A 20084-nucleotide genomic window follows, 5' to 3' on the forward strand; every position below is an offset into this window, starting at 1 on the left:
TTGAAGCAAAAACTTAACCTGAAAGTTCAAACACAAGGAAATAAACAACTATCTGACTTTTAGAAGACATCTGAAGGCAGCCCTGTTTAGGGAAGTTTTTAATGTTTGATGTTTCATTGTGCTTTTAGTATTCTGTTGGAACCTGCCCAGAGTGGCTGGGGAGGCCTGGCCAGATGGGTGGGGTATAAGTAAATAAATAATAATAATAATAATAATAATAATAATAATAATAATAATAATAATAATTTCTCAGTGCAATCACTCAATGCAAGTATCTAATTAGACATGAATTAGCAAAAATCTGCGCAAGCTTCTGGCTTCTGGACTTATGTGGAAATTGATCAATAAAAAATATTTAAAAAAGAAAAAAGAGAAGGTTTCTTGGCTAGCAGAGGGGAGAGGTCTGCTGGAATCCCAATCCATTCAGGTAAAAACAGTGTTGAGAGATTGAAGGCCTTAAGGTAGCGAGAGTCTGGGAGGGTGTAGTTGGCCAAGTAGACGGTCTCCCCACCAGCCAGGTAGCCGGCCCAGCGGCCAAAAGTGCCAATTGTCATTATTGTGTGGTTGCAATGAGCAAGGAGAGCAAAATCCCTCCCTGGAGAGGATTCTCGCCCATCCCCAGAAAAATACACATCCCCCCTGGAGGCATTGATGTTTTTCTTGCACCACGCCATCCCATTGCTGGTCACCACAAAGATGGGATTGGGGTACTTCGCTCTGAAATAGTTCATGGCTTTCTCCAAATAGCCTCTGTCAGCCACCACACCTTTCCAGCTGGGCATCACATGGACATAATCCCCTCTGCGGACATGCACACCAACATATGTCACCTCCTGGCGCTGCCCCCGTAGCTCCTGAAGATATTGATTGGCTTCTTCCTTGATGTGGTCATGGAAGGAGAACTGCTGAAGTATCTCTTGGCGGATATGGTGATAAAAAGTGTAAGACCATGGGTAGCCCGTCAGCCGGACGTACTTGCCTTTGATGTGTTTATAACTCTCTGACATCCAACTTCGCAGAGGGAAGTTCTTCCAGTGGATCTTTTTGTCCACTTCAGCACTGATCACTGGTAAAGTGATTCGGAACAGTGGTGACAGGTACTGGTGCATGGCTGGATAAATACAGGCTTGGTGTCCATTCATCTTGGCTAAGGCATAGAGGGTGGCATATTCCCCCATCTGGTTTCCCAAACGGCCATCAGATTTCACTGTCCATATGCCACTATCTGTTATCTTACAGGATAACCTGGATGAATTTCCCATCTCTGGGAAATTGGATGCATTCTTGAAGCTGATCCTCCGCAGCTGATATGGCATCTTGTCATATAGGTGAAAGAATGCAGAGAGGGACAGGAGACCGAAAAAGTAGAGGAAGAAGAAGAGGGCAGGTTGGCTGAAGGAACATCTTAGTGGGAGATGCATAGCTGCACAATAGGAACACCTAAAAGAAGAGCAAAGTGGAGTGAAAAGACAGGTGGTATCTACACACAGATCACAACCACTGATATATGTCAGTGATGACTTGGACTGTGTTGCCACACTTCATATGATACATGTTTATGTGGAAGCAAATCCTATTGACTTCAATGAAACTTACATCTTTGTTCTATTTGAAGTCAAAGTTTCTTTTGGCAACTACACCATTTTACTGATCTGACCCTCTCTGCTTCTGTTAGAGGCAGGACAGGGGCGCCGACTTGTCCCCCCTCATTGAGAGGTTCCCCATCCCCTGCCGCCCCCAGGCAAGTGCTGGCATGTTGGGTGGGGGTGGGACTGTGCTCAGCCCGGGGGTAACCTGTGAAGCGTGGTCCAGGAGTGGTCCAGAATCTGAAGGTTCCGCTAGGCATCAGTCCGACAGGGCCAAGGCAGGACATGAGGCAGGGAACCAGGCAAGGACAGGTACAGCATCTCTGGCATGTTGCTCCCGCAACCTGGGGCAGGGTCCGACAGCCTTTTATCTTTGTCGGAGTAACGGCCGGTCCTGATCCCCTGGCGACTCACCTCCCTGTTTTGCCCAAAGGCGAGCACTCCTCCTGCGAGTACTCGGGTCTCTCCTTCTCTCAGACCTTAGTCTCTGCAGCTCGGGAGATGTTGGTGGGTTACTAGACCCAGGGGCTGCCTCAGCCTCCTCTGACCCAACTGGTAGTGGAGCAGCTTTAAGTGATGGCCTAGCTGAAGGCAATGAGGTAATCCCCGCATCTGGAGCCAGGACAGGCTCAGGCCCCTGACTTGGCCCAGCTGGTGTTTGTTGCAGGGGAACCTGTGCAGACTGGAACTCTTCAGGGTCAGGCCCCAGACTTGGTTCAGATGATGCCTGAGGCAAAGGATACGGTGCAGACTGAGACTCCCCTGGCTCCGAATCCGAGCCCGAGTCCCAGGCCATCATAGGGACATGCAGAGGGTGATTTTCATCCTCTGTGCTGCCCGTTTCTGATGGGTGAGCACTGGCCCATTGGGTGGGAGGCCCCCCATCACCACAGGGGGAGCGTTGACATGCCAGGGGGGGGCCAGGATGGGTCATGTGATGCCAGGCCCTCTCAATGCGGGGGGTAAGTCGATGCCCCTGTCTAACAGAGGGTCTAATTCGTAAAATGGTGTAGTCATCATGGCATGCATGTACCAGAAAACAAGAAGTAAAATAATTTAGACTGAGATCCGCACGTTCCCTCTTTCTTCCTACTCATTTAGCCATCCTCCTTACAGGGCATTATTAATTCATATCTACAGTGGAACCTCGACTTATGTACAGCTCTACTTATGTACGATTCCAGTTACGACCTTCAGTCGGTGCTTCGACTTATGAACTTTCCTCTAGATACGAGCAGAGGCCTTGCCAACAGCCCAGAGCTCACCCGGCTGGCTGCGGAGCAGCGCAGAGGCCTCTGCTGCCAGGCAGAGGGCCCCCATCCCACCCACAAAGCTTAGGAAGAGGTGCTGCCTGCAAGGGACACAGCAGGGCGCACTGCAGCCCCAAACCCCACTGAGGAACTAACCTGAGGAAGTCCAAAGAAGAACCTGGCCTGGCAAGAAAAAAAGTGACCGTGACCCTGGCCAAAGTGAACCAGCCCTTTACTGACCCTTGCCCCACCCCCAACTGCCGTTTTAGGGGGTGTTTTACATCGTCTAGAACGGATCAATTCACTTTTCCATTACTTTCTATGGAAAAGTGTGCCTCTACTTCTGTACATTTCTAGTTATGACCTGACCTCCGGAACAGATTATGGTTGTAAGTAGATGTTCCACTATAGTTAATATTTAGCCCCCTAGAACGATACGTATTTAGAATTCCAGCCTTAGAGGCTAGGAGGAACAACTGCAATGGCTGGACTTTGGGGGTGCAATTTATTGGATGGAAATGTGATGTCTCTGTCTCTCAGCTTCACCTGCCAAACAACACTCCATTCTCTTCATTGTTCAACTTCTCTCACACCTAGACTTTCCTTCCTTTTGGTCTTCTCTCCCTCTCTCTCCCTCCCTCCCTCCCTCCCTCCCTCTCTCTCTCTCTCTCTCTCTCTCTCTCTCACACACACACACACACAGCAAAGAGATCACCCAGCACTATCCCTCAGCTGCTGATAATTGAAGGATTAAATTGGAGAACTAACCTGCAGTGATTCTCCAAAGATGTTCTATCAGGTCAGAATTCTGGAAAAGTCATGCTTTGTTTTCTCTGCCTGTATGTGGGATTGGGAGTCGCGCTCCCTGAATACTGCAATAGTCTAAGGAAGGGCCATGGGTAACTGCTTTACACTGACTGCTGTTAACATAATTTTTACAAGTGAGTTTGACTTCTGTACAGACTCATCATGAAACCCATGCATAATGTGCGATTGGACTTCAGAACTCCTCATGACTTCCTGCTTGGGTGTTTTCTGTATGCAAATTAAGCAAAAAAAGAAAGAAGTCCATATATTCACTCATCTATTTATACATACACACAAACACACACCTACACCATCCTGCTTCTATAGACCGCAGGACAGTTTAAAGCATAGAACATAAAAAACCAGAGATCCTCAAAGTTTTTGAACAGGGGGGCAGTTCACTGTCCCTGTACATTGTTGGGGGCTGGACTATAGTTTTAAAAAGATGTGAACGAAGATTTAACTCACCCACTTTTGATGGTTTGTGGCTGTGGCGTTTGCCCATTCTTTGGGGATACATTTGTATTGAGAGAGAGAAAGGGTTAATAGGTTGACCAATAAGAAAGCCCGGAAGTGGAGCCTACCTGATTTTGAGGCTCAGCCAGAGGTTTAAACAGTTAGTTGGTTGGTTCTTTGGGGAGCGAGGAGGTAGAGGAGTCAGAGTGAGTTAGAGACAGGGACAAGACTGAGAGGGAATAGAGTGACAGCGTTTTGAATATATTTTAAAACTTGTTTGTGTTTGAAATCAACTTTAATCTTCATTGTTAACTCTACCTGACTGAGACTCAATACTTCACCAGGAACCCTGGGTTTCCCCCCACAAAATTGGTGGCAGTGGAAGAATAAAGTACAGTGGTACCTCGGGTTACATACGCTTCAGGTTACACACTCCGCTAACCCAGAAATAGTGCTTCAGGTTAGGAACTTTGCTTCAGGATGAGAACAGAAATCGGGCTCCGGCTGCACGGTGGCAACAGGAGGCCCCATTAGCTAAAGTGGTGCTTCAGGTTCAGAACAGTTTCAGGTTAAGAACGGACCTCCGGAATGAATTAAGTACTTAACCCGAGGTACCACTGTAGTGGTGTACAGGTCAATAGTCTGTGAAATGACCGGGGGCTCTGGATGAACGCCACAATGGCCTTCCCATTCCCCATTCGGTGGCATGAGTGGTTGTGTGTTGCGTTCTGGTGGGTGAGCGAATTTCAGAACCCCCCCCCCAAACAATCAAGCAGCCAATGCCGAAAATCGCTCACCCAATGTAACGAAGCACGAACCTGAGATTGTAAGCGGCGATTGGCCACTTGATTGTTGGGGGGTGGGGAATGCTGAAAATCGCTCACCCGCCGGAACGCAGCACACAACCACTGGCGGTGAGCGCGAGGAGGAGGAGTCCAAGAGCGACCCTCCCAGGAGGCGCCCTATTGGTCAGCGTTGAAGCCCATCAGACTTATTGCGGCGCCAGTGGCGTAGTGTGGGGGGGTGCAGGGGGGCCGGCCGCACCGGGCGCAACATCTGGGGGGGCGCGCTCGCACTCGCAGCTCTCTGCCCCTACCTGGCTCACTCACTCTCTCTCACTGCAGTGCTGGCTGTGCAAATCCGATCCGAGCCACCGGGTCGCCGCCCACTGTGGAGGGGGTGGGTGCCAGGCGTGCGGTGCGGAGAGAGAGCAAGGGGCTATCTGGGGAAGGGACAGTGCAGCGGCCTCCCAGCGCAGCGCTGAGTGTGGGAGAGAACCACACCAGACCAGACCAGGCAGCAGCAAGAAGAAGCTGGCAGCAGCGGCAGGTTAGGGGTTAGGGGGCGCAAATTACTTGCCTTGCCCCGGGTTAGGGGGCGCAAATTACTTGCCTTGCCCCGGGTGCTGACAACCCACGCTACGCCGCTGTGCGGTGCTCAAATTGGCCCTTTCCATGTTAGACAGCGGCGGGTTCTGCAATGGCTGGGCGTGCCGGGTTCAGGACCCTGGCAGGCCAGATCCCTGTCTCTCACTCAAGGTCCTTGCACCAACCATGTGTGTCTAATCCTTGGACCCCAGTAATGACCCACAGCAGAGGACACCAATGGGGGGGAGAAGAAAGGGGGAGAAACAAAGAAAAGGAGAAGAAAGGGGGATTTCTGATTTTCCGTCTGTCATTTACATAAAAGAAATTATTCAGAACATTCCCGCTAGGGTGATATCCAACTGTTCTGCTTTCTGTTAAGTAATGTTTTCCCAATCTTCAGACACAAATGTCTCAAATTCATTCCTTTTCCTTTTCACACAAACAGTCCAAAAGGGGTTCTCTAATTAGAATAATTCATAATAAAAGTTAGCCATGAAGTAATGCCTCTGGTGTATATTTCAGATTATTATCTTGTTTTCTGATCTCTGCAACACAGCTGAAGATTTCAAGGATATAGTTATCACATTGTAATTTTTTGTTTGTTTCAGCAAGTCTACACTGAAATGATTTAGTGAATCGGTTAAAAGTAGAAGAGGAAATTGAAGGGTGTAGCAGCTGTTCTTGCTCCTGTATCTCCCAAATCTGTTGCCATTGCTTAGCAGCCTTCTCAGGGTACTAGCTAGCTGATCATAAAACAATGTTTGTACACTAACACCTGGGAGAGTCTGCCTGGTTAAAATGGGAAATTTGAACTTTACAAAGCAATAAAATCCAACTGCTGTTCCCAGTTTATCACTAGGGATGGGCAAATCTGGAAATTTTGGGTTCTCACATTTCCAGTCCTAGTTTGGTTCTCCAAATTTCTGTATGTGGTTTTTTTAAAAAGGAAACAGGCAGATGGCTTGTGATACAAAGGACTGTTCAAGATGGTGAGATGAGAGTAAGTGGCAACAGAAGAAAGGCTGAGAAAGCGGAAGGAGGAAGTCAGGATGGAGGACAAAAGAACTGCAGGAAGAGAGTTGGAGAAAAAAGCACGAACAGATGACAAAAATAGAAAGCAGGTACTGAAAGTTATGGAAAGTGAGAAAATGACAGAAAGGATTTTTTAGATAAGGAAATGCAAAGCTAATTGTGATGGTCACTTGCCCTCACAAGAGAAATGGTCCCAGAAATCAAAGCGAGGATGCAACCACTGAAAGGCTTCAAAAGTTTGGCCAATAATACATGAAATATTGATTCACTTGTATTGGGAAAAACATCATGCCAATATCCCTGTGTGTGATATGTGGTATATCCTAGTGCTATTAATTTTAAATTAAAAGTGAAACTGTAGAAGTGAGTCCCTTGTTCTGGGTATGGACTGGATGAAGACCACTGTTCTAGAGATTATTGTCTTTTTGACAATGCCTCAAATAGAGTTGTGTGCCTGTTTGTTATTGTTTTATTTTAGAACTTGCTGCTACTTCTTTGTAATAAAACTCCTAATTAAAATATAATTTTAATATAATTTTAATAGGGCTTGCATAACTTCCCAGGGAACTCTTCAGCAGGGCTGGATTTACATTTGATGAGGCCCTAAGCTACTGAAGGTAATGGGGCCCTTTATATGTCCAGCTGTCCTTTGTCAACAACAAATTGCCACTGTTTTTTTTTTGTGTTGAATATATGCTATATGGTAATTTATGGACCTAATAGATATCTATAGCCATTTCCACATAACAAAGAGGAGCCTACACAACACAAAACACTGTTGCTGCATGTAGGTTTTATTTTATTTGTTTTTTATTCTATATTTTGGAAATGTACATCCAGGGTTTTTTTCCATTTAATTTTTTTGGGGGCCCCAAGAGATTGTAGCACTAAGTTATAGTTTGTTTAGTTTATACGTGAATCCAGCACTGCTCTTCAGTATTCACCTACAGTATTTAGCCAAATGCCAAAACACAGTGTATCTAATTAGACATGAATCAGCAGCTATCTGCTCAAGCTTCTGGCTTCTGGACTTGAGAAGGTTTCTTGGCTAGCAGAGGGGAGAGGTCTGCTGGAATCCCAATCCATTCAGGTAAAAACAGTGTTGAGAGATTGAAGGCCTTAAGGTAGCGAGAGTCTGGGAGGGTGTAGTTGGCCAAGTAGACAGTCTCCCCACCAGCCAGGTAGCCGGCCCAGCGGCCAAAAGTGCCAATTGTCATTATTGTGTGGTTGCAATGAGCAAGGAGAGCAAAATCCCTCTCTGGAGAGGATTCTCGCCCATCCCCAGAAAAATAAACATCCCCCCTGGAGGTATTGATGTTTTTCTTGCACCACTCCATCCCATTGCTGGTCACCACAAAGATGGGATTGGGGTACTTCGCTCTGAAATAGTTCATGGCTTTCTCCAAATAGCCTCTGTCAGCCACCACACCTTTCCAGCTGGGCATCACATGGACATAATCCCCTCTGCGGACATGCACACCAACATATGTCACCTCCTGGCGCTGCCCCCGTAGCTCCTGAAGATATTGATTGGCTTCTTCCTTGATGTGGTCATGGAAGGAGAACTGCTGAAGTATCTCTTGGCGGATATGGTGATAAAAAGTGTAAGACCATGGGTAGCCCGTCAGCCGGACGTACTTGCCTTTGATGTGTTTATAACTCTCTGACATCCAACTTTGCAGAGGGAAGTTCTTCCAGTGGATCTTTTTGTCCACTTCAGCATTGATCACAGGCAAAGTGATTTGGAACATTGGTGAGAGGTACTTGTGCATGGCAGGATAGATGTAGGCTTGATGTCCATTCATCTTGGCTAAGGCATAGAGGGTGGCATATTCCCCCATCTGGTTTCCCAAACGGCCATCAGATTTCACTGTCCACATGCCACTATCTATGATCTTAGAGGATGACCTGGAAGAATTACAGGCAGTGTTGGTGGTAATGAGGGAAGCAGGTTGTCCCCTCCCTGGGAAATTGGATGTATTCTTGACGCTGATCCTCCACCGCTGATATGGCATCTTGTCATACAGATGCAATAATGTAGAGAGGGACAGGAGGCCAAAGAAGTAGAGGATGAATAAGATGGCACGTTGGCTGAAGGAACATCTTTGTGGGAGATCCATAACTGCACAATAGGAACACCTAAAGGAAGAGCAAAGTGGAGTGAAAAGACAGGTAGGATCTACACACAGATCACAACCACTGATATATGTCAGTGGTGACTTGGACTGTGTTGCCACACTTCATATGATACATGTCTATGTGGAAGCAAATTCTGCTGACTTCAATGAAACTTACATCTTGGTTCTATCTGAAGTCAAAGTTTGTTTTTAGAGAAAGTGATAACAATACCTTTTTTTGGCAACCACACTATTTTACTGGTCTGACCCTCTCTGCCTCTGTTAGAGGCAGGACAGGGGCGCAGACGTGTCCCCCCCCCCGCCAATGAGGGGGCCACCATCCCCCGCTGCCCCCGAGCGAGTGCTGGTATGTTGGGTCGGGGTGGGACATGCAGAGGGTGATTTTCATCCTCTGTGCTCCCCATTGCTTATGAGTGAGTGCTGGCCCACTGAAGATCACCCCCCACATCCACCAGCCCCGCAACCACCACAGGGGGAGCATTGGCATGCCAGGCGGGGCCAGGAATGGTAATGTGCTGCCTGCCCCCCTCAATGTGGGGGATAAGTCCGTGCCCCTGACTTGCCTCTAACAGAAGGTCAAATTAGTAAAATGATGTAGTCAGCAATAATTTAGATTGAGATCCACACGTTCCCTCTTTCTTCCTAGTCATTTAGCCATCTTACTTACAAGGTGGTTTTAATTCATATCTAGTTAATATGTAGCCTCCTAGAAGGATACGTATTTAGAATTCCGGCCTTAGAGGCTAGGAGGAACAACTGCAGTGCTTGGACTTTGGGGGTGCAATTTATTGGATGGAAATGTGATGTCTCTGTCTCTCAGCTTCACCTGCCAAACAACACTCCATTCAACTTCTCTCGCACCTAGACTTTCCTTAATTTTGGTCCTCTCTCTCTCTCTCTCTCTCTCTCTCTCTCACACACACACACACACACACACACAGCAAAGAGATCAGCCAGCACTATCCCTCAGCTGCTGACATCAAAGGATTAAATTGGAGAACTAACCTGCAGTGATTCTCCAAAGGTGTTCTATCAGGTCAGAATTCAGGAAAAGTCAAGCTTTGTTTTCTCTGCCTGTATGGGGGACTGGGAGTTGCGCTCCCTGGATACTGCAATAGTAAAAGGACGGGCTGTGGGTTTGACTTCTGTACCGACTCTTCATGAAACCCATACAGGTCATAATGTGACATAAAAGGATTGGACTTCAGACCTCCTCATGACTCCCTGCTTGGGTGTTTTTGTATGAACTTTAAGCAAAACAAAGAAAGAAGTGCATATATTCACTCATCTATTTATATACACACACAAACACACACGTACACCATCCTGCTTCAATAGACCGCAGGACTGTTGAAAGCATAGACCATAATAAAGAATATATGTCAACATATAACAGTCATTCAATTCAAAAAATTAAGAGAGTTCTATAAATACAATTTATAATAAATGCATAGTGATACATAGTAGTGATAATCCATACCAAACAGCAATGTTGAATTATATACTTTGTCATCCCAGCAACAAATTCTTTAACTCATGCAAATATGAATTATTATTGATTAAATGTATTCATCACTTTTTCTTGCCAGAACAGCTCAAAGTGCTTACAAAGAAAACAAAAACCCCACACAGCTCAGCTGCAATTATAAAACATAAAATATACTTAATAACAGCCTCCAGAAAAATTAACGGAAGGAAAACCTGTAGCAGAATATCTATAGTGCAGAAACAATGTACAAGTCTCTTTGTCCAAAACTAGCTTTGTGCTTTTTGTGAAGATTTTATTGCAGCTTTTTCATAATACAATAGGATAAAAGAAATTAATCTAGATAAAAACAAAAGTGGTGGGCTCTCCTAGCTCTCCCCTGGGAGTTTCCCCATATTCTCCCAGTCTCTCACCCTGGGAGATTTCCCTTCCCTGCCTCTCACTCAAGGTCCTTACACCAACCATGTGTGTCTAATCCTTGGATTTTGGTCAATCTTGGCCATTTGTTCATCCACTTTCTTGTCCAAAGATTCCAATTTTTCAAAGATTTTCTCTAGTATTGAGCCAGATGCTCCTGCAGCCATAGCTTCCAACTGTAATTGCTCAGTTTCTTCCAATGGCAGAGTAGGAACAGAAGAACTACGTGCCTGTGAGGCTAAGGCTAAAGTTGTTTGTCTAGTTTTTACTCTGGCCTCTTTTTTTCTTGCGCCACTCATTCCAGTTTTGTCTAATAGTCAAGGTCAAACTAAGTTGTTCCCATGGGAATACGGCAGCCCAGAGAGTAAACAGTCAAATAGGAGGAAAGGAAAGAGAAAGTAAAATAAAGTCACAACTGTAAATCCAATATCCTCTAGAGGGAGCTCAAAATGTCTTGAGGGAAGAAGCCAAGACAATAAAAGTCAGTAAAATCCAATTTAGTTTCCAGGAACCCTCAGTTAACTTGTAATTAGCAGAGTTGGTTTAGAAAGCATTACATTGTCTCTAACAAGTGCCAGAAATGATGTTTCAATATAGCAAGTCCGTAAACACTCAGGTTGTAACAAACCTCAGTTACAAAATGTCAAAGTCTGCAGTCTGACAGTTCTATTCTTCAGGCAGTCCAAATACCTGAGCTTCTCAATAAAAATTGTAATTCCAAAAGAAGAAGTTTAGCACAGTCCAAATAAAAGATAAATCACAAAGATAGGTTAAATCCTCACTTTACACAAAGGCAGCTTCAATGGATGCATGGATCAGTTGTTTTTAACGTCTCTTCAGAGGCTCCAAACGTCAAAAACTTTTGCTTTGAAGTTTAAGCAGCAGTGGAAGACGGACTTCCTGTTTACGTCTCCCGCTTTTAGCCGAATTTGTAACAATTTAAACTCAGATTTTTACAGTCCTTTCTTACTCACGGGTTGTTGCTTTTTCAGGATCAATTATTTCCAGGAAAAAAGGTCAGCGCTCACCGACAGCGGCTGTGCGGCTTCACTCCACAGGAATAGCGATCGACTCACAGCGCCGCGACCCCCTCCACGATCAGAGGCTCCTTATGGGGTCCCTTCTCGGTTTCGGGGGACGCTTCTGGCGCCCGCCGAGTCCCACGGCCACAGGCTCTTGCTACCTGTGGTTTTTCGGTGCGAGTCTCCGCTTCACCGTAGCGGACGACCCGTTTCTGCGGAGCTTCCTCCTCACAGCGCGAGGAGGACCGCCATTGCCGTTTGCGCCGCCTCCGGAAGTCCATGTGTGTCTAATCCTTGGACCCCAATAATGACCCAGAGCAGAGGACACCAAAGGGGGAAAAGAAAAAAAAAGGAAAAAAAAGAAAGAGAAGAAAGAGAAGAAAGAAAGAAAGAAAGAAAGAAAGAAAGAAAGAAAGAAAGAAAGAAAGCCAAAAGAAGGAGAATACAAGGGAATTTCTGATTTTCCATCTGTTTAGTTACATAAAAGAAATTATTTAAAACATTCCCGCTAGGGTGATATCCAACTGTTCTGCTTTCTGTTAAGTAAAGTTTTCCCAATCTTCAGACACAAATGTCATTCCTTTTCCTTTTCAGACCAATAGTCCAAAAGAGGTTCTCTACTTAGAATAATTCATAATGTCAGCCACAAAGTAATGCGTCTTGTGTATGTTTCAGATGATTATCTTGTTTTCTGATCTCCACGACACAGCTGAAGATTTCAGGGATATAGCTATCACATTGTAATTTTTTGTTTGTTTCAGAAGGTCTATGGAGAATGACTGCTCCCCACATCAAATGGGGGTGCCTTTTGCGTGGTCGTGTGCAGCCCCCCCATCCCATTCAACTCCCTGGATTCACACACCCCCCCCAGGCTGGACACCTGGAGGTAGCCGCCTACCTCTGCCAGTTACCCAATCCCAGCTGGGGAGGCGTTGCCAGGAGAGAGTTGGCCAGGTAAGGGGAGGGATCGCCCTGCCCACACAATAGTGAGCGGAACTTACATGGGAGTTCTCAGTCGGACCCAGAGCTTCTCCCACCCTTCCCTCTCTCAGTTAAGACTTCTTTTGCAGGTTAACCTCTTCTTCATAGGTACGCAGGTGCTGCAATGTTATGGTAGCTGTTGAAGGGCTGGAAAGGAATTTTCCTGTATTAGCAGGGTTTGCCTTACCTGTAGCAAAATGTCACAACTTTGGCGGTTTCAGGCCTTGGGCAGAATCCTTTAGTTTGTCTTCCTAAATGGGGGGGGGGGGAGGGCTGGAAGTGGTGAACCATGCCTCCATTGCAGTGGTGATCCCAGGGTTCCCCGTTAAAGGGGTCTTGAAGGGAGGCATTCGTCATACGCCAATAGGTTGTCATTGCTCTCCCCTGTGACGGCGGCAAAATGGGGGGCGGGCTCTCTGCTTGAACAGATGTTCTCCAGAGCCAGCCCAATCCCCACACATTCTGGATAACCCTGATGTTCCCCAGATCCCTGGCCAGGGCCTGGGAGGGATAAACGCCTAATGCCTGAGCCAAGGTCTCACTACATCTGAAGCTTTAATAAATTTGTGGCCAAATTTTAATCCCATAAACACGTTGTCTTGAGTCATTATTCCACTCGGGTGTCACCCGGGGTTGGGGGGGGGTCTAGGTCTGTTCGTGCAAATGATTTAGTTATTACTTGCTGCTACTTCTTCATAATAAAAGTCCTAATTAAAATATAATTTTAATAGGGCTTGCATAACTTCCCAGAGAACTTCAGCAGGGTTGGATTTAGGTTATATGAGGCCCTAAGCTACTGAAGGTAATGGGGCCCTTTATATGTCCAGCTGTCCTTTGTCAACAACAAATTGCCACTGTTTTTTTTGTGTTGAATATATGCTATATGGTAATTTATGGACCTAATAGGTATCTAAAGCTATTTGCATATAACAAATAGGAGCCTACACAACACAAAACACTGTTGCTGTATGTAGGTTTTATTTTATTTGTTTTTTTTCTTATATTTTGAAAATGTACATCCAGGTTTTTTTCCCATTTAATTTTTTGCGGCCCCCCAAGAGAGTGTAGCACTAAGCTATAGCTTGTTTAGTTTATACGTAAATCCGGCACTGCACTTCAGTATTCGCCTAGAGTATTTAGCCAAATGCCTGAACACAGTGTATCTAATTAGACGTGAATCGGCAGCTATCTGCTCAAGCTTCTGGCTTCTGGACTTGAGAAGATTTCTTGGACAGCAGAGGGGAGAGGTCTGCTGGAATCCCAATCCATTCAGGCAAAAAAACTGCTGAGGGCTTGAAGCGCTTGCGGACAGGTGAGTCTGGGAGGGTGTAGTTGGCCAAGTAGACGGTCTCCCCACCAGCCAGGTAGCCGGCCCAGAGGCCAAAAGTGCCAATTGTCATTATTGTGTGGTTGCAATGAGCAAGGAGAGCAAAATCCCTCCCTGGAGAGGATTCTCGCCCATCCCCAGAAAAATAAACATCCCCTCTGGAGGTATTGATGTTTTTCTTGCACCACTCCATCCCATTGCTGGTCACCACAAAGATGGGATTGGGGTACTTCGCTCTGAAATAGTTCATGGCTTTCTCCAAATAGCCTCTGTCAGCCACCACACCTTTCCAGATCTTGGGCATCACATAGACATAATCCCCTCTGCGGACATGCACTCCAACGTATGTCACCTCCTGGCGCTGCCCCCGTAGCTCCTGAAGATATTGATTGGCTTCTTCCTTGATGTGGTCATGGAAGGAGAACTGCTGAAGTATCTCTTGGCGGATATGGTGATAAAAGGTGTAAGAACATGGGTAGCCCGTCAGCCGGACGTACTTGCCTTTGATGTGTTTATAATCCTCTGACATCCAATTATGCAGGTGGAAGTTCTTCCAGCGGATCTTTTTAGCCACTTCAGCATGGAGCACTGGTAAAGTGATTTGGAACATTGGTGAGAGGTACTGGTGCATGGCGGGACAGATGTAGGCTTGATGTCCATTCATCTTGGCTAAGGCATAGAGGGTGGCATATTCCCCCATCTGGTTGCCAAAACGGCCAGCAGAGTTCACTGTCCATATGCCACTATCTATGATCTTAGGGGATGACCTGGAAGAATTACAGGTGGTCTTGGTGTTAATGAGGGAAGCTGGATGTCCCCTCCCTGGGAAATTAGATGAATTCTTGAAGCTGATCCTCCACCGCTGATATGGCATCTTGTTATATAGATGCAAGAATGTAGAGAGGGACAGGAGACTGAAAAAGGAGAGGAAGATTAAAATGCCAGGTTGGCTGAAGGAACATCTTTGTGGGAGATGCATAGCTGCACAATAGGAACACCTAAAGGAAGAGCAAAGTAGAGTGAAAAGACAGGTAGGATCTACACACAGATCACAACCACCGATATGTCATCTTTATTGTAGCTATCCTTCCCCATAGCAAAAAATTTAGCCAACTCCAAATTTCCAGGTCTTTTTTTATTTCTATGCATATTTGGGTATAGTTATCATTAGATAAATTTATGTTTTTTACCATAATCCAGATTACTAAATATTTATCTTGGTTTGTAATCGTTAGCCATATCTTATTTACTAGCTCTATTCTTTCTTTTTCATTCATATTTTTCACTAATAATTTTGTTTTATTTTTATTCAATTTAAAGCCGGAAACCTGTCCAAATTTATTCATTTTTGCCATTGCTTCTGTTATACTTTCTGTTGGGTTTTCTGCCGTAATGATGAGGTCGTCGGCAAATGCTTTTCATTTGTAAGATCTATATCCCAATATGATTCCTTTTATTCTTGTTTCTTCTCTAATTTCCTTTAATAATGTTTCCAATATTGTTATAAATAAAAGTGGTGATAGCGGGCAGCCTTGCCTGGTGCCTTCAGAAATATTAATTTGGCTTTTTTATTTTTACATATCGTTTTTATGCCACATCCTATTTTCTCTCTTACTCCATTACATTGATAGTTTTCACCATAAATTCCCAGGACACATTATCAAAAACTTTTCGGCATCTACCAGCATCAGTGCAGCTTTTTTTATCAGGCCTCATGGCTAAATATTCTAATATGTTAATCACCATTCTTGTGTTGTTATACATTTGCCTCCCTGGAAGGAAGCCCGCTTGATCACCATTGATAATTCTCCTCAAAATCTTTTTAAATCTATTAGCCAATATCCCTGCAAATAATTTATAATCTGAATTTAGTAAAGAAATTGGTCTTACAGAGCAATTTTAATTCATATATAGTTAATATGTAGCCCCCTAGAAGGATACGTATTTACAATTCCGGCCTTAGAGGCTAGGAGGAACAACTGCAGTGCCTGGACTTTGGGGGTGCAATTTATTGGATGGAAATGTGATGTCTCTGTCTCTCAGCTTCACCTGCCAAACAACACTCCATTTTCTTCATTGTTCAACTTCTCTCGCACCTAGACTTTCCTTCCTTTTGGTCCTCTTTCTCTTTTTTTCTCTCTCTCCAACAGACAGACTGACACACACACACACGCATACAGCAAAGAGATCAGCCAGCACTATCCGTCAGCTGCTGACATCGAAGGATTAAATTGGAGAACTAACCTGCAGTGATTCTCCAAAGGTGTTCTATCAGGTCAGAATTCAGGAAAAGTCAAGCTTTGTTTTCTCTGCCTGTATGGGGGACTGGGAGTTGTGCTCCCTGGATACTGCAATAGTAAAAGGACGGGCTGTGGGTTTGACTTCTGTACCGACTCTTCATGAAACCCATACAGGTCATAATGTGACATAAAAGGATTGGACTTCAGACCTCCTCATGACTCCCTGATTGGGTGTTTTCTGTATGCACTTTAAGCAAAAAGAAAGAAAGAAAGAAAGAAAGAAAGAAAGAAAGAAAGAAAGAAAGAAAGTCCATATATTCACTCATCTATTTATATACACACACAAACACAGTTTAAAGCATAGAACATAATTAACCATATATGTCAACATATAATAGTCATTCAATTCAAAAAATTAAGAGAGTTATATAAATACAATTTATAATAAATGCATAGTGATACATAATAGTACATAATTCATATCACACAGCAATGTTGAATTATATACTTTGTCATCCCAGCAACAAATTCTTTAACTCATGCAAATATGAATTATTATTGATTAAATGTATTGATCAGTTTTCTTGCCAGAACAACTCAAAGTGCTTACAATGAAAACAAAAACCCAACACAGCTCAGGTGCAATTATAAAACATAAAACAGCCTCCAGAAAAATTAAGGGGAGGAAAACCTGCAGCAGCATATCTAAAGTGCAGAAACAATGTACAAGTCTCTTTGTCCAAAGCTGGCTTTGTGCTTTTTCTGAAGATTTTATTGCAGCTTTTTCATAATACAATAGAATAAAAGAAATTAATCTAGATAAAAACAAAAACAGGGAAAATAAAAGCAAATGCAGAGTCCTCTCTCAAAGGTAGTTTTTAACCCTTGTCACATACAGAAAGTGGTGGGCTCTCCTAGCTTTCCCCTGGGAGTTTTTCCTTCTTCTCCCAGTCTCTCACCCTGGGAGATTTCCCTTCCCTGCCTCTCACTCAAGGTCCTTCCACCAACCATGTGTGTCTAATCCTTGGACCCCAATAATGACCCAGAGCAGAGGACACCAAAAGGGGAAAAGAAAAAAAGAAAGAGAAGAAAGGAAGGAAGAAAGCCAAAAGAAGGAGAATAAAAGGGAATTTCTGATTTTCCATCTGTTAGTTACATAAAAGAAATTATTCAAAACATTCCCGCTAGGGTGATATCCAACTGTTCTGCTTTCTGTTAAGTGATGTTTTCCCAATCTTCAGACACAAATGTCTCAAATTCATTCATTTTCCTTTTCACACAAACAGTCCAAAAGGTGTTCTCTACTTAGAATAATTCATAATAAATGTCAGCCACGAAGTAATGCCTCTTGTGTATGTTTCAGAAGATTATCTTGTTTTCTGATCTCCACGACACAGCTGAAGATTTCAGGGATATAGTTATCACATTGTAATTTTTGTTTGTTTCAGCAAGTCTACGCAGAAATGATTTAGTGAATCGGTTAAAAGTAGAAGAGGAAGTTGAAGGTTGAAGCTCCTGTATCTCCCAAATCTGTTGCCATTGCAGCCTTATCAGGGCACTCACTTCTCATGTTCATATGGCTCCGTGGTCTAAACCACTGAGCCTCTTGGGCTTGATGATCAGAAGGTCAGCGGTTCGAATCTGCACGATGGTGTCAGCTCCCGTTGCTCTGTCCCAGCTCCTGCCAACCTAGCAGTTCGAAAGCACACCAGTGCAAGTAGATAAATGGGTACTGCTGTGGCAGGTAGGTAAATGGTGTTTCCGTGCACTCTGGTTTCCGTCAATGTGTCCTGTTGCACCAAAAGTGGTTTAGTCATTCTGGCCACATGACCCGGAAAGCTCTCTTTGACTGGACTTCATCATCCAGGGTTCCTTTACCTTTACTGGCTAAGTCAAGTTTGGGCTTGGCATGTTCTTTGAACCAGGCTACTGGAAGGCTGATATCTTCTTCAAAGTCCCAGGAGCTCACAAACTCATCAGCTGCTTTGTTCTGTGACTGGATACACTAAGATTCAGGTAGGTAGCACTGTTGGTCTGATGCAGTCGAAATACATATATATAAATAAATAAATTGTCCAGTAGCACCTTAGAGACCAACTAAATTTGTTCTTGGTATAAGCCTCTGTGTGCATGCACACTTCTTCAAATGTGTGCCTGCACATCAAAGCTTATACCAAGAACAAACTTAGTTGGTCTCTAAGGTGCTACTGGACATTTTTTTTAATTTTTTATATATATTTGGATACACTAAGTCGCTTAAGTAACTTGGTCTGGTAACTAGGTGATTCTGCACATCCTGGAAAAGTATACCTTGGAGGTTTAACATGAGACAGAATCCAGATCCACCCCCCACCCCACCCCAGCTTCAAAATATTAAAGTGAGATTCAATCTCATTCACCACAGCAGTGCTCCTAAGGATCCAATAATCTGCTTGAGGAGGCATCAGAAAACACATGTTCACATAGCCAGGCTAAACACAACATGAAAAATATGTCCATTTGTGGGCTCCTACTTCTTGCATGCAGTGACTGCACACTGATAAGAGAAGTTTTTTTGTCATGTGGTGCTGGTTGGTTAAAAAGGCAACCCATCCCCTCAGATCAAAGGAAACGATATATGATAGGAAACAGCTATGCTGCAGGCGAGTGTGATAGTTCAAATGCCGCAGCCTCCAGAGGAGATCTTCCTTCATGGGACATTAGAAAAAGGACACCCCTGGCTACTGGGCTGAATGGTCTTTCAGCATGAAGTTCTCTTTCAGCATTTTCTTCCTGGGTTAGTATCACTGATGATCAGTGCAGTGGCTGGGTGGGGAGGACCAGAGACCCAGCTTTGGTTCCTGCTGTTCAGATACCTTTTTATTAATAGAATCCTCTCCTTTCCAGAATGGTGGCTGCTTGGTCAGAGGTGAGTACTTGGAGTTGAGTATCAGCAGACAAGAGAATATTAATTTGGGAGGGTAGTGGGATGGGACGAAACAGGAGCTCAGTGCCATGGCCTCCCTTTCTCCCAAGGCTGTTTTTTCTGACATCTTAATGGCCAGCTGTACTTGCCAACCCTGACCTCACTGGTTCTGCAGCTCCACCCAGCTTTCCCTCTGGTCGACCTTTATAGGTTTGGCATCTCCGTCGGTTCCTGCCAGAGCAGATGCTTGCTTCCAAACACATTTCGGAGTGCTTTTGTTGTTGTTGTTTAGTCGTTTAGTCGTGTCCGACTCTTCATGACCCCATGGACCAGAGCACGCCAGGCACTCCTGTCTTCCACTGCCTTCCGCAGTTTGGTCAAACTCATGCTGGTAGCTTTGAGAACACTATCCAACCATCTTGTCCTCTGTTGTCCCCTTCTCCTTGTGCCCTCCATCTTTCCCAACATCAGGGTCTTTTCCAGGGAGTCTTCTCTTCTCATGAGGTGACCAAAGTATTGGAGCCTCAGCTTCACTATCTGTCCTTCCAGTGAGCACTCAGGGCTGATTTCCTTCAGAATGGATGCATTTGATCTTCTTGCAGTCCATGGGACTCTCAAGAGTCTCCTCCAACACCATAATTCAAAAGCATCAATTCTTCAGCGATCAGCCTTCTTTATGGTCCAACTCTCACTTCCATACATCACTACTGGGAAAACCATAGCTTTTACCTTTGTAGGCAAGGTTATGTCTCTGCTTTTTAAGATGCTATCTAGGTTTATCATTGCTTTTCTCCCAAGAAGCAGGCGTCTCTTAATTTCGTGGCTGCTGTCACCAACTGCAGTGATCATGGAGCCCAAGAAAGTAGAATCTCTCACTGCCTCCATTTCTTCCCCTTCTATTTGCCAGGAGGTGATGGGACCAGTGGCCATGATCTTCGTTTTTTTGATGTTGAGCTTCAGACCATATTTTGCGCTCTTCAATTTCAACCCTCATTAAAGGGTTCTTTAATTCCTCCTCACTTTCTGCCATCAAGGTTGTGTCATCTGCATATCTGAGGTTGTTGATATTT

At 44.6% G+C, this 20084-nt stretch overlaps 2 protein-coding genes and 2 pseudogenes across 4 annotated transcripts in view; 1 reads left to right on the plus strand and 3 right to left on the minus strand.

Moving 5' to 3' along the window:
• Nucleotides 1–261: 261 nt before the first annotated feature.
• On the minus strand, nucleotides 262–1721 carry LOC309327868 (galactoside alpha-(1,2)-fucosyltransferase 2 pseudogene; annotated as a pseudogene). The gene has a single exon. The product of its transcript is annotated as a galactoside alpha-(1,2)-fucosyltransferase 2 pseudogene (transcript).
• A 5784-nt stretch (nucleotides 1722–7505) lies between these two features.
• Nucleotides 7506–8444, minus strand: LOC309327873 (galactoside alpha-(1,2)-fucosyltransferase 2-like). The gene has a single exon (XM_081837464.1). The coding sequence runs from the start codon at nucleotides 8376–8378 to the stop codon at nucleotides 7509–7511; it is 870 nt and encodes a 289-aa protein (XP_081693590.1). The 5' UTR covers nucleotides 8379–8444; the 3' UTR covers nucleotides 7506–7508.
• Nucleotides 8445–13735: 5291 nt separating this feature from the next.
• On the minus strand, nucleotides 13736–14848 carry LOC309328434 (galactoside alpha-(1,2)-fucosyltransferase 2 pseudogene; annotated as a pseudogene). The gene has a single exon. The product of its transcript is annotated as a galactoside alpha-(1,2)-fucosyltransferase 2 pseudogene (transcript).
• Nucleotides 14849–18763: 3915 nt separating this feature from the next.
• The window catches only part of LOC309327818 (scavenger receptor cysteine-rich domain-containing protein DMBT1-like), a gene marked incomplete at its 3' end in the record, with an annotated part of 38558 nt that continues 37237 nt past the window's right edge, over nucleotides 18764–20084 (plus strand). Inside the window, exon 1 of the mRNA XM_081837339.1 lies at nucleotides 18764–18885. Within this exon, the coding sequence (XP_081693465.1) occupies nucleotides 18855–18885 (31 nt within the window). The 5' untranslated portion in view covers nucleotides 18764–18854. The remainder of the gene's footprint in view (nucleotides 18886–20084) is intronic.

This window comes from Podarcis erhardii (genome assembly GCF_964252035.2).
Source record: "Podarcis erhardii genome assembly, chromosome: 13".
Lineage (NCBI taxonomy): Eukaryota > Metazoa > Chordata > Lepidosauria > Squamata > Lacertidae > Podarcis > Podarcis erhardii.

What these genes read in the sequence shown, in the direction of transcription:
- LOC309327873 (XM_081837464.1), bottom strand. Translation starts at nt 8,378, where the DNA reads ATGTGGACAGTGAAATCTGATGGCCGTTTGGGAAACCAGATGGGGGAA.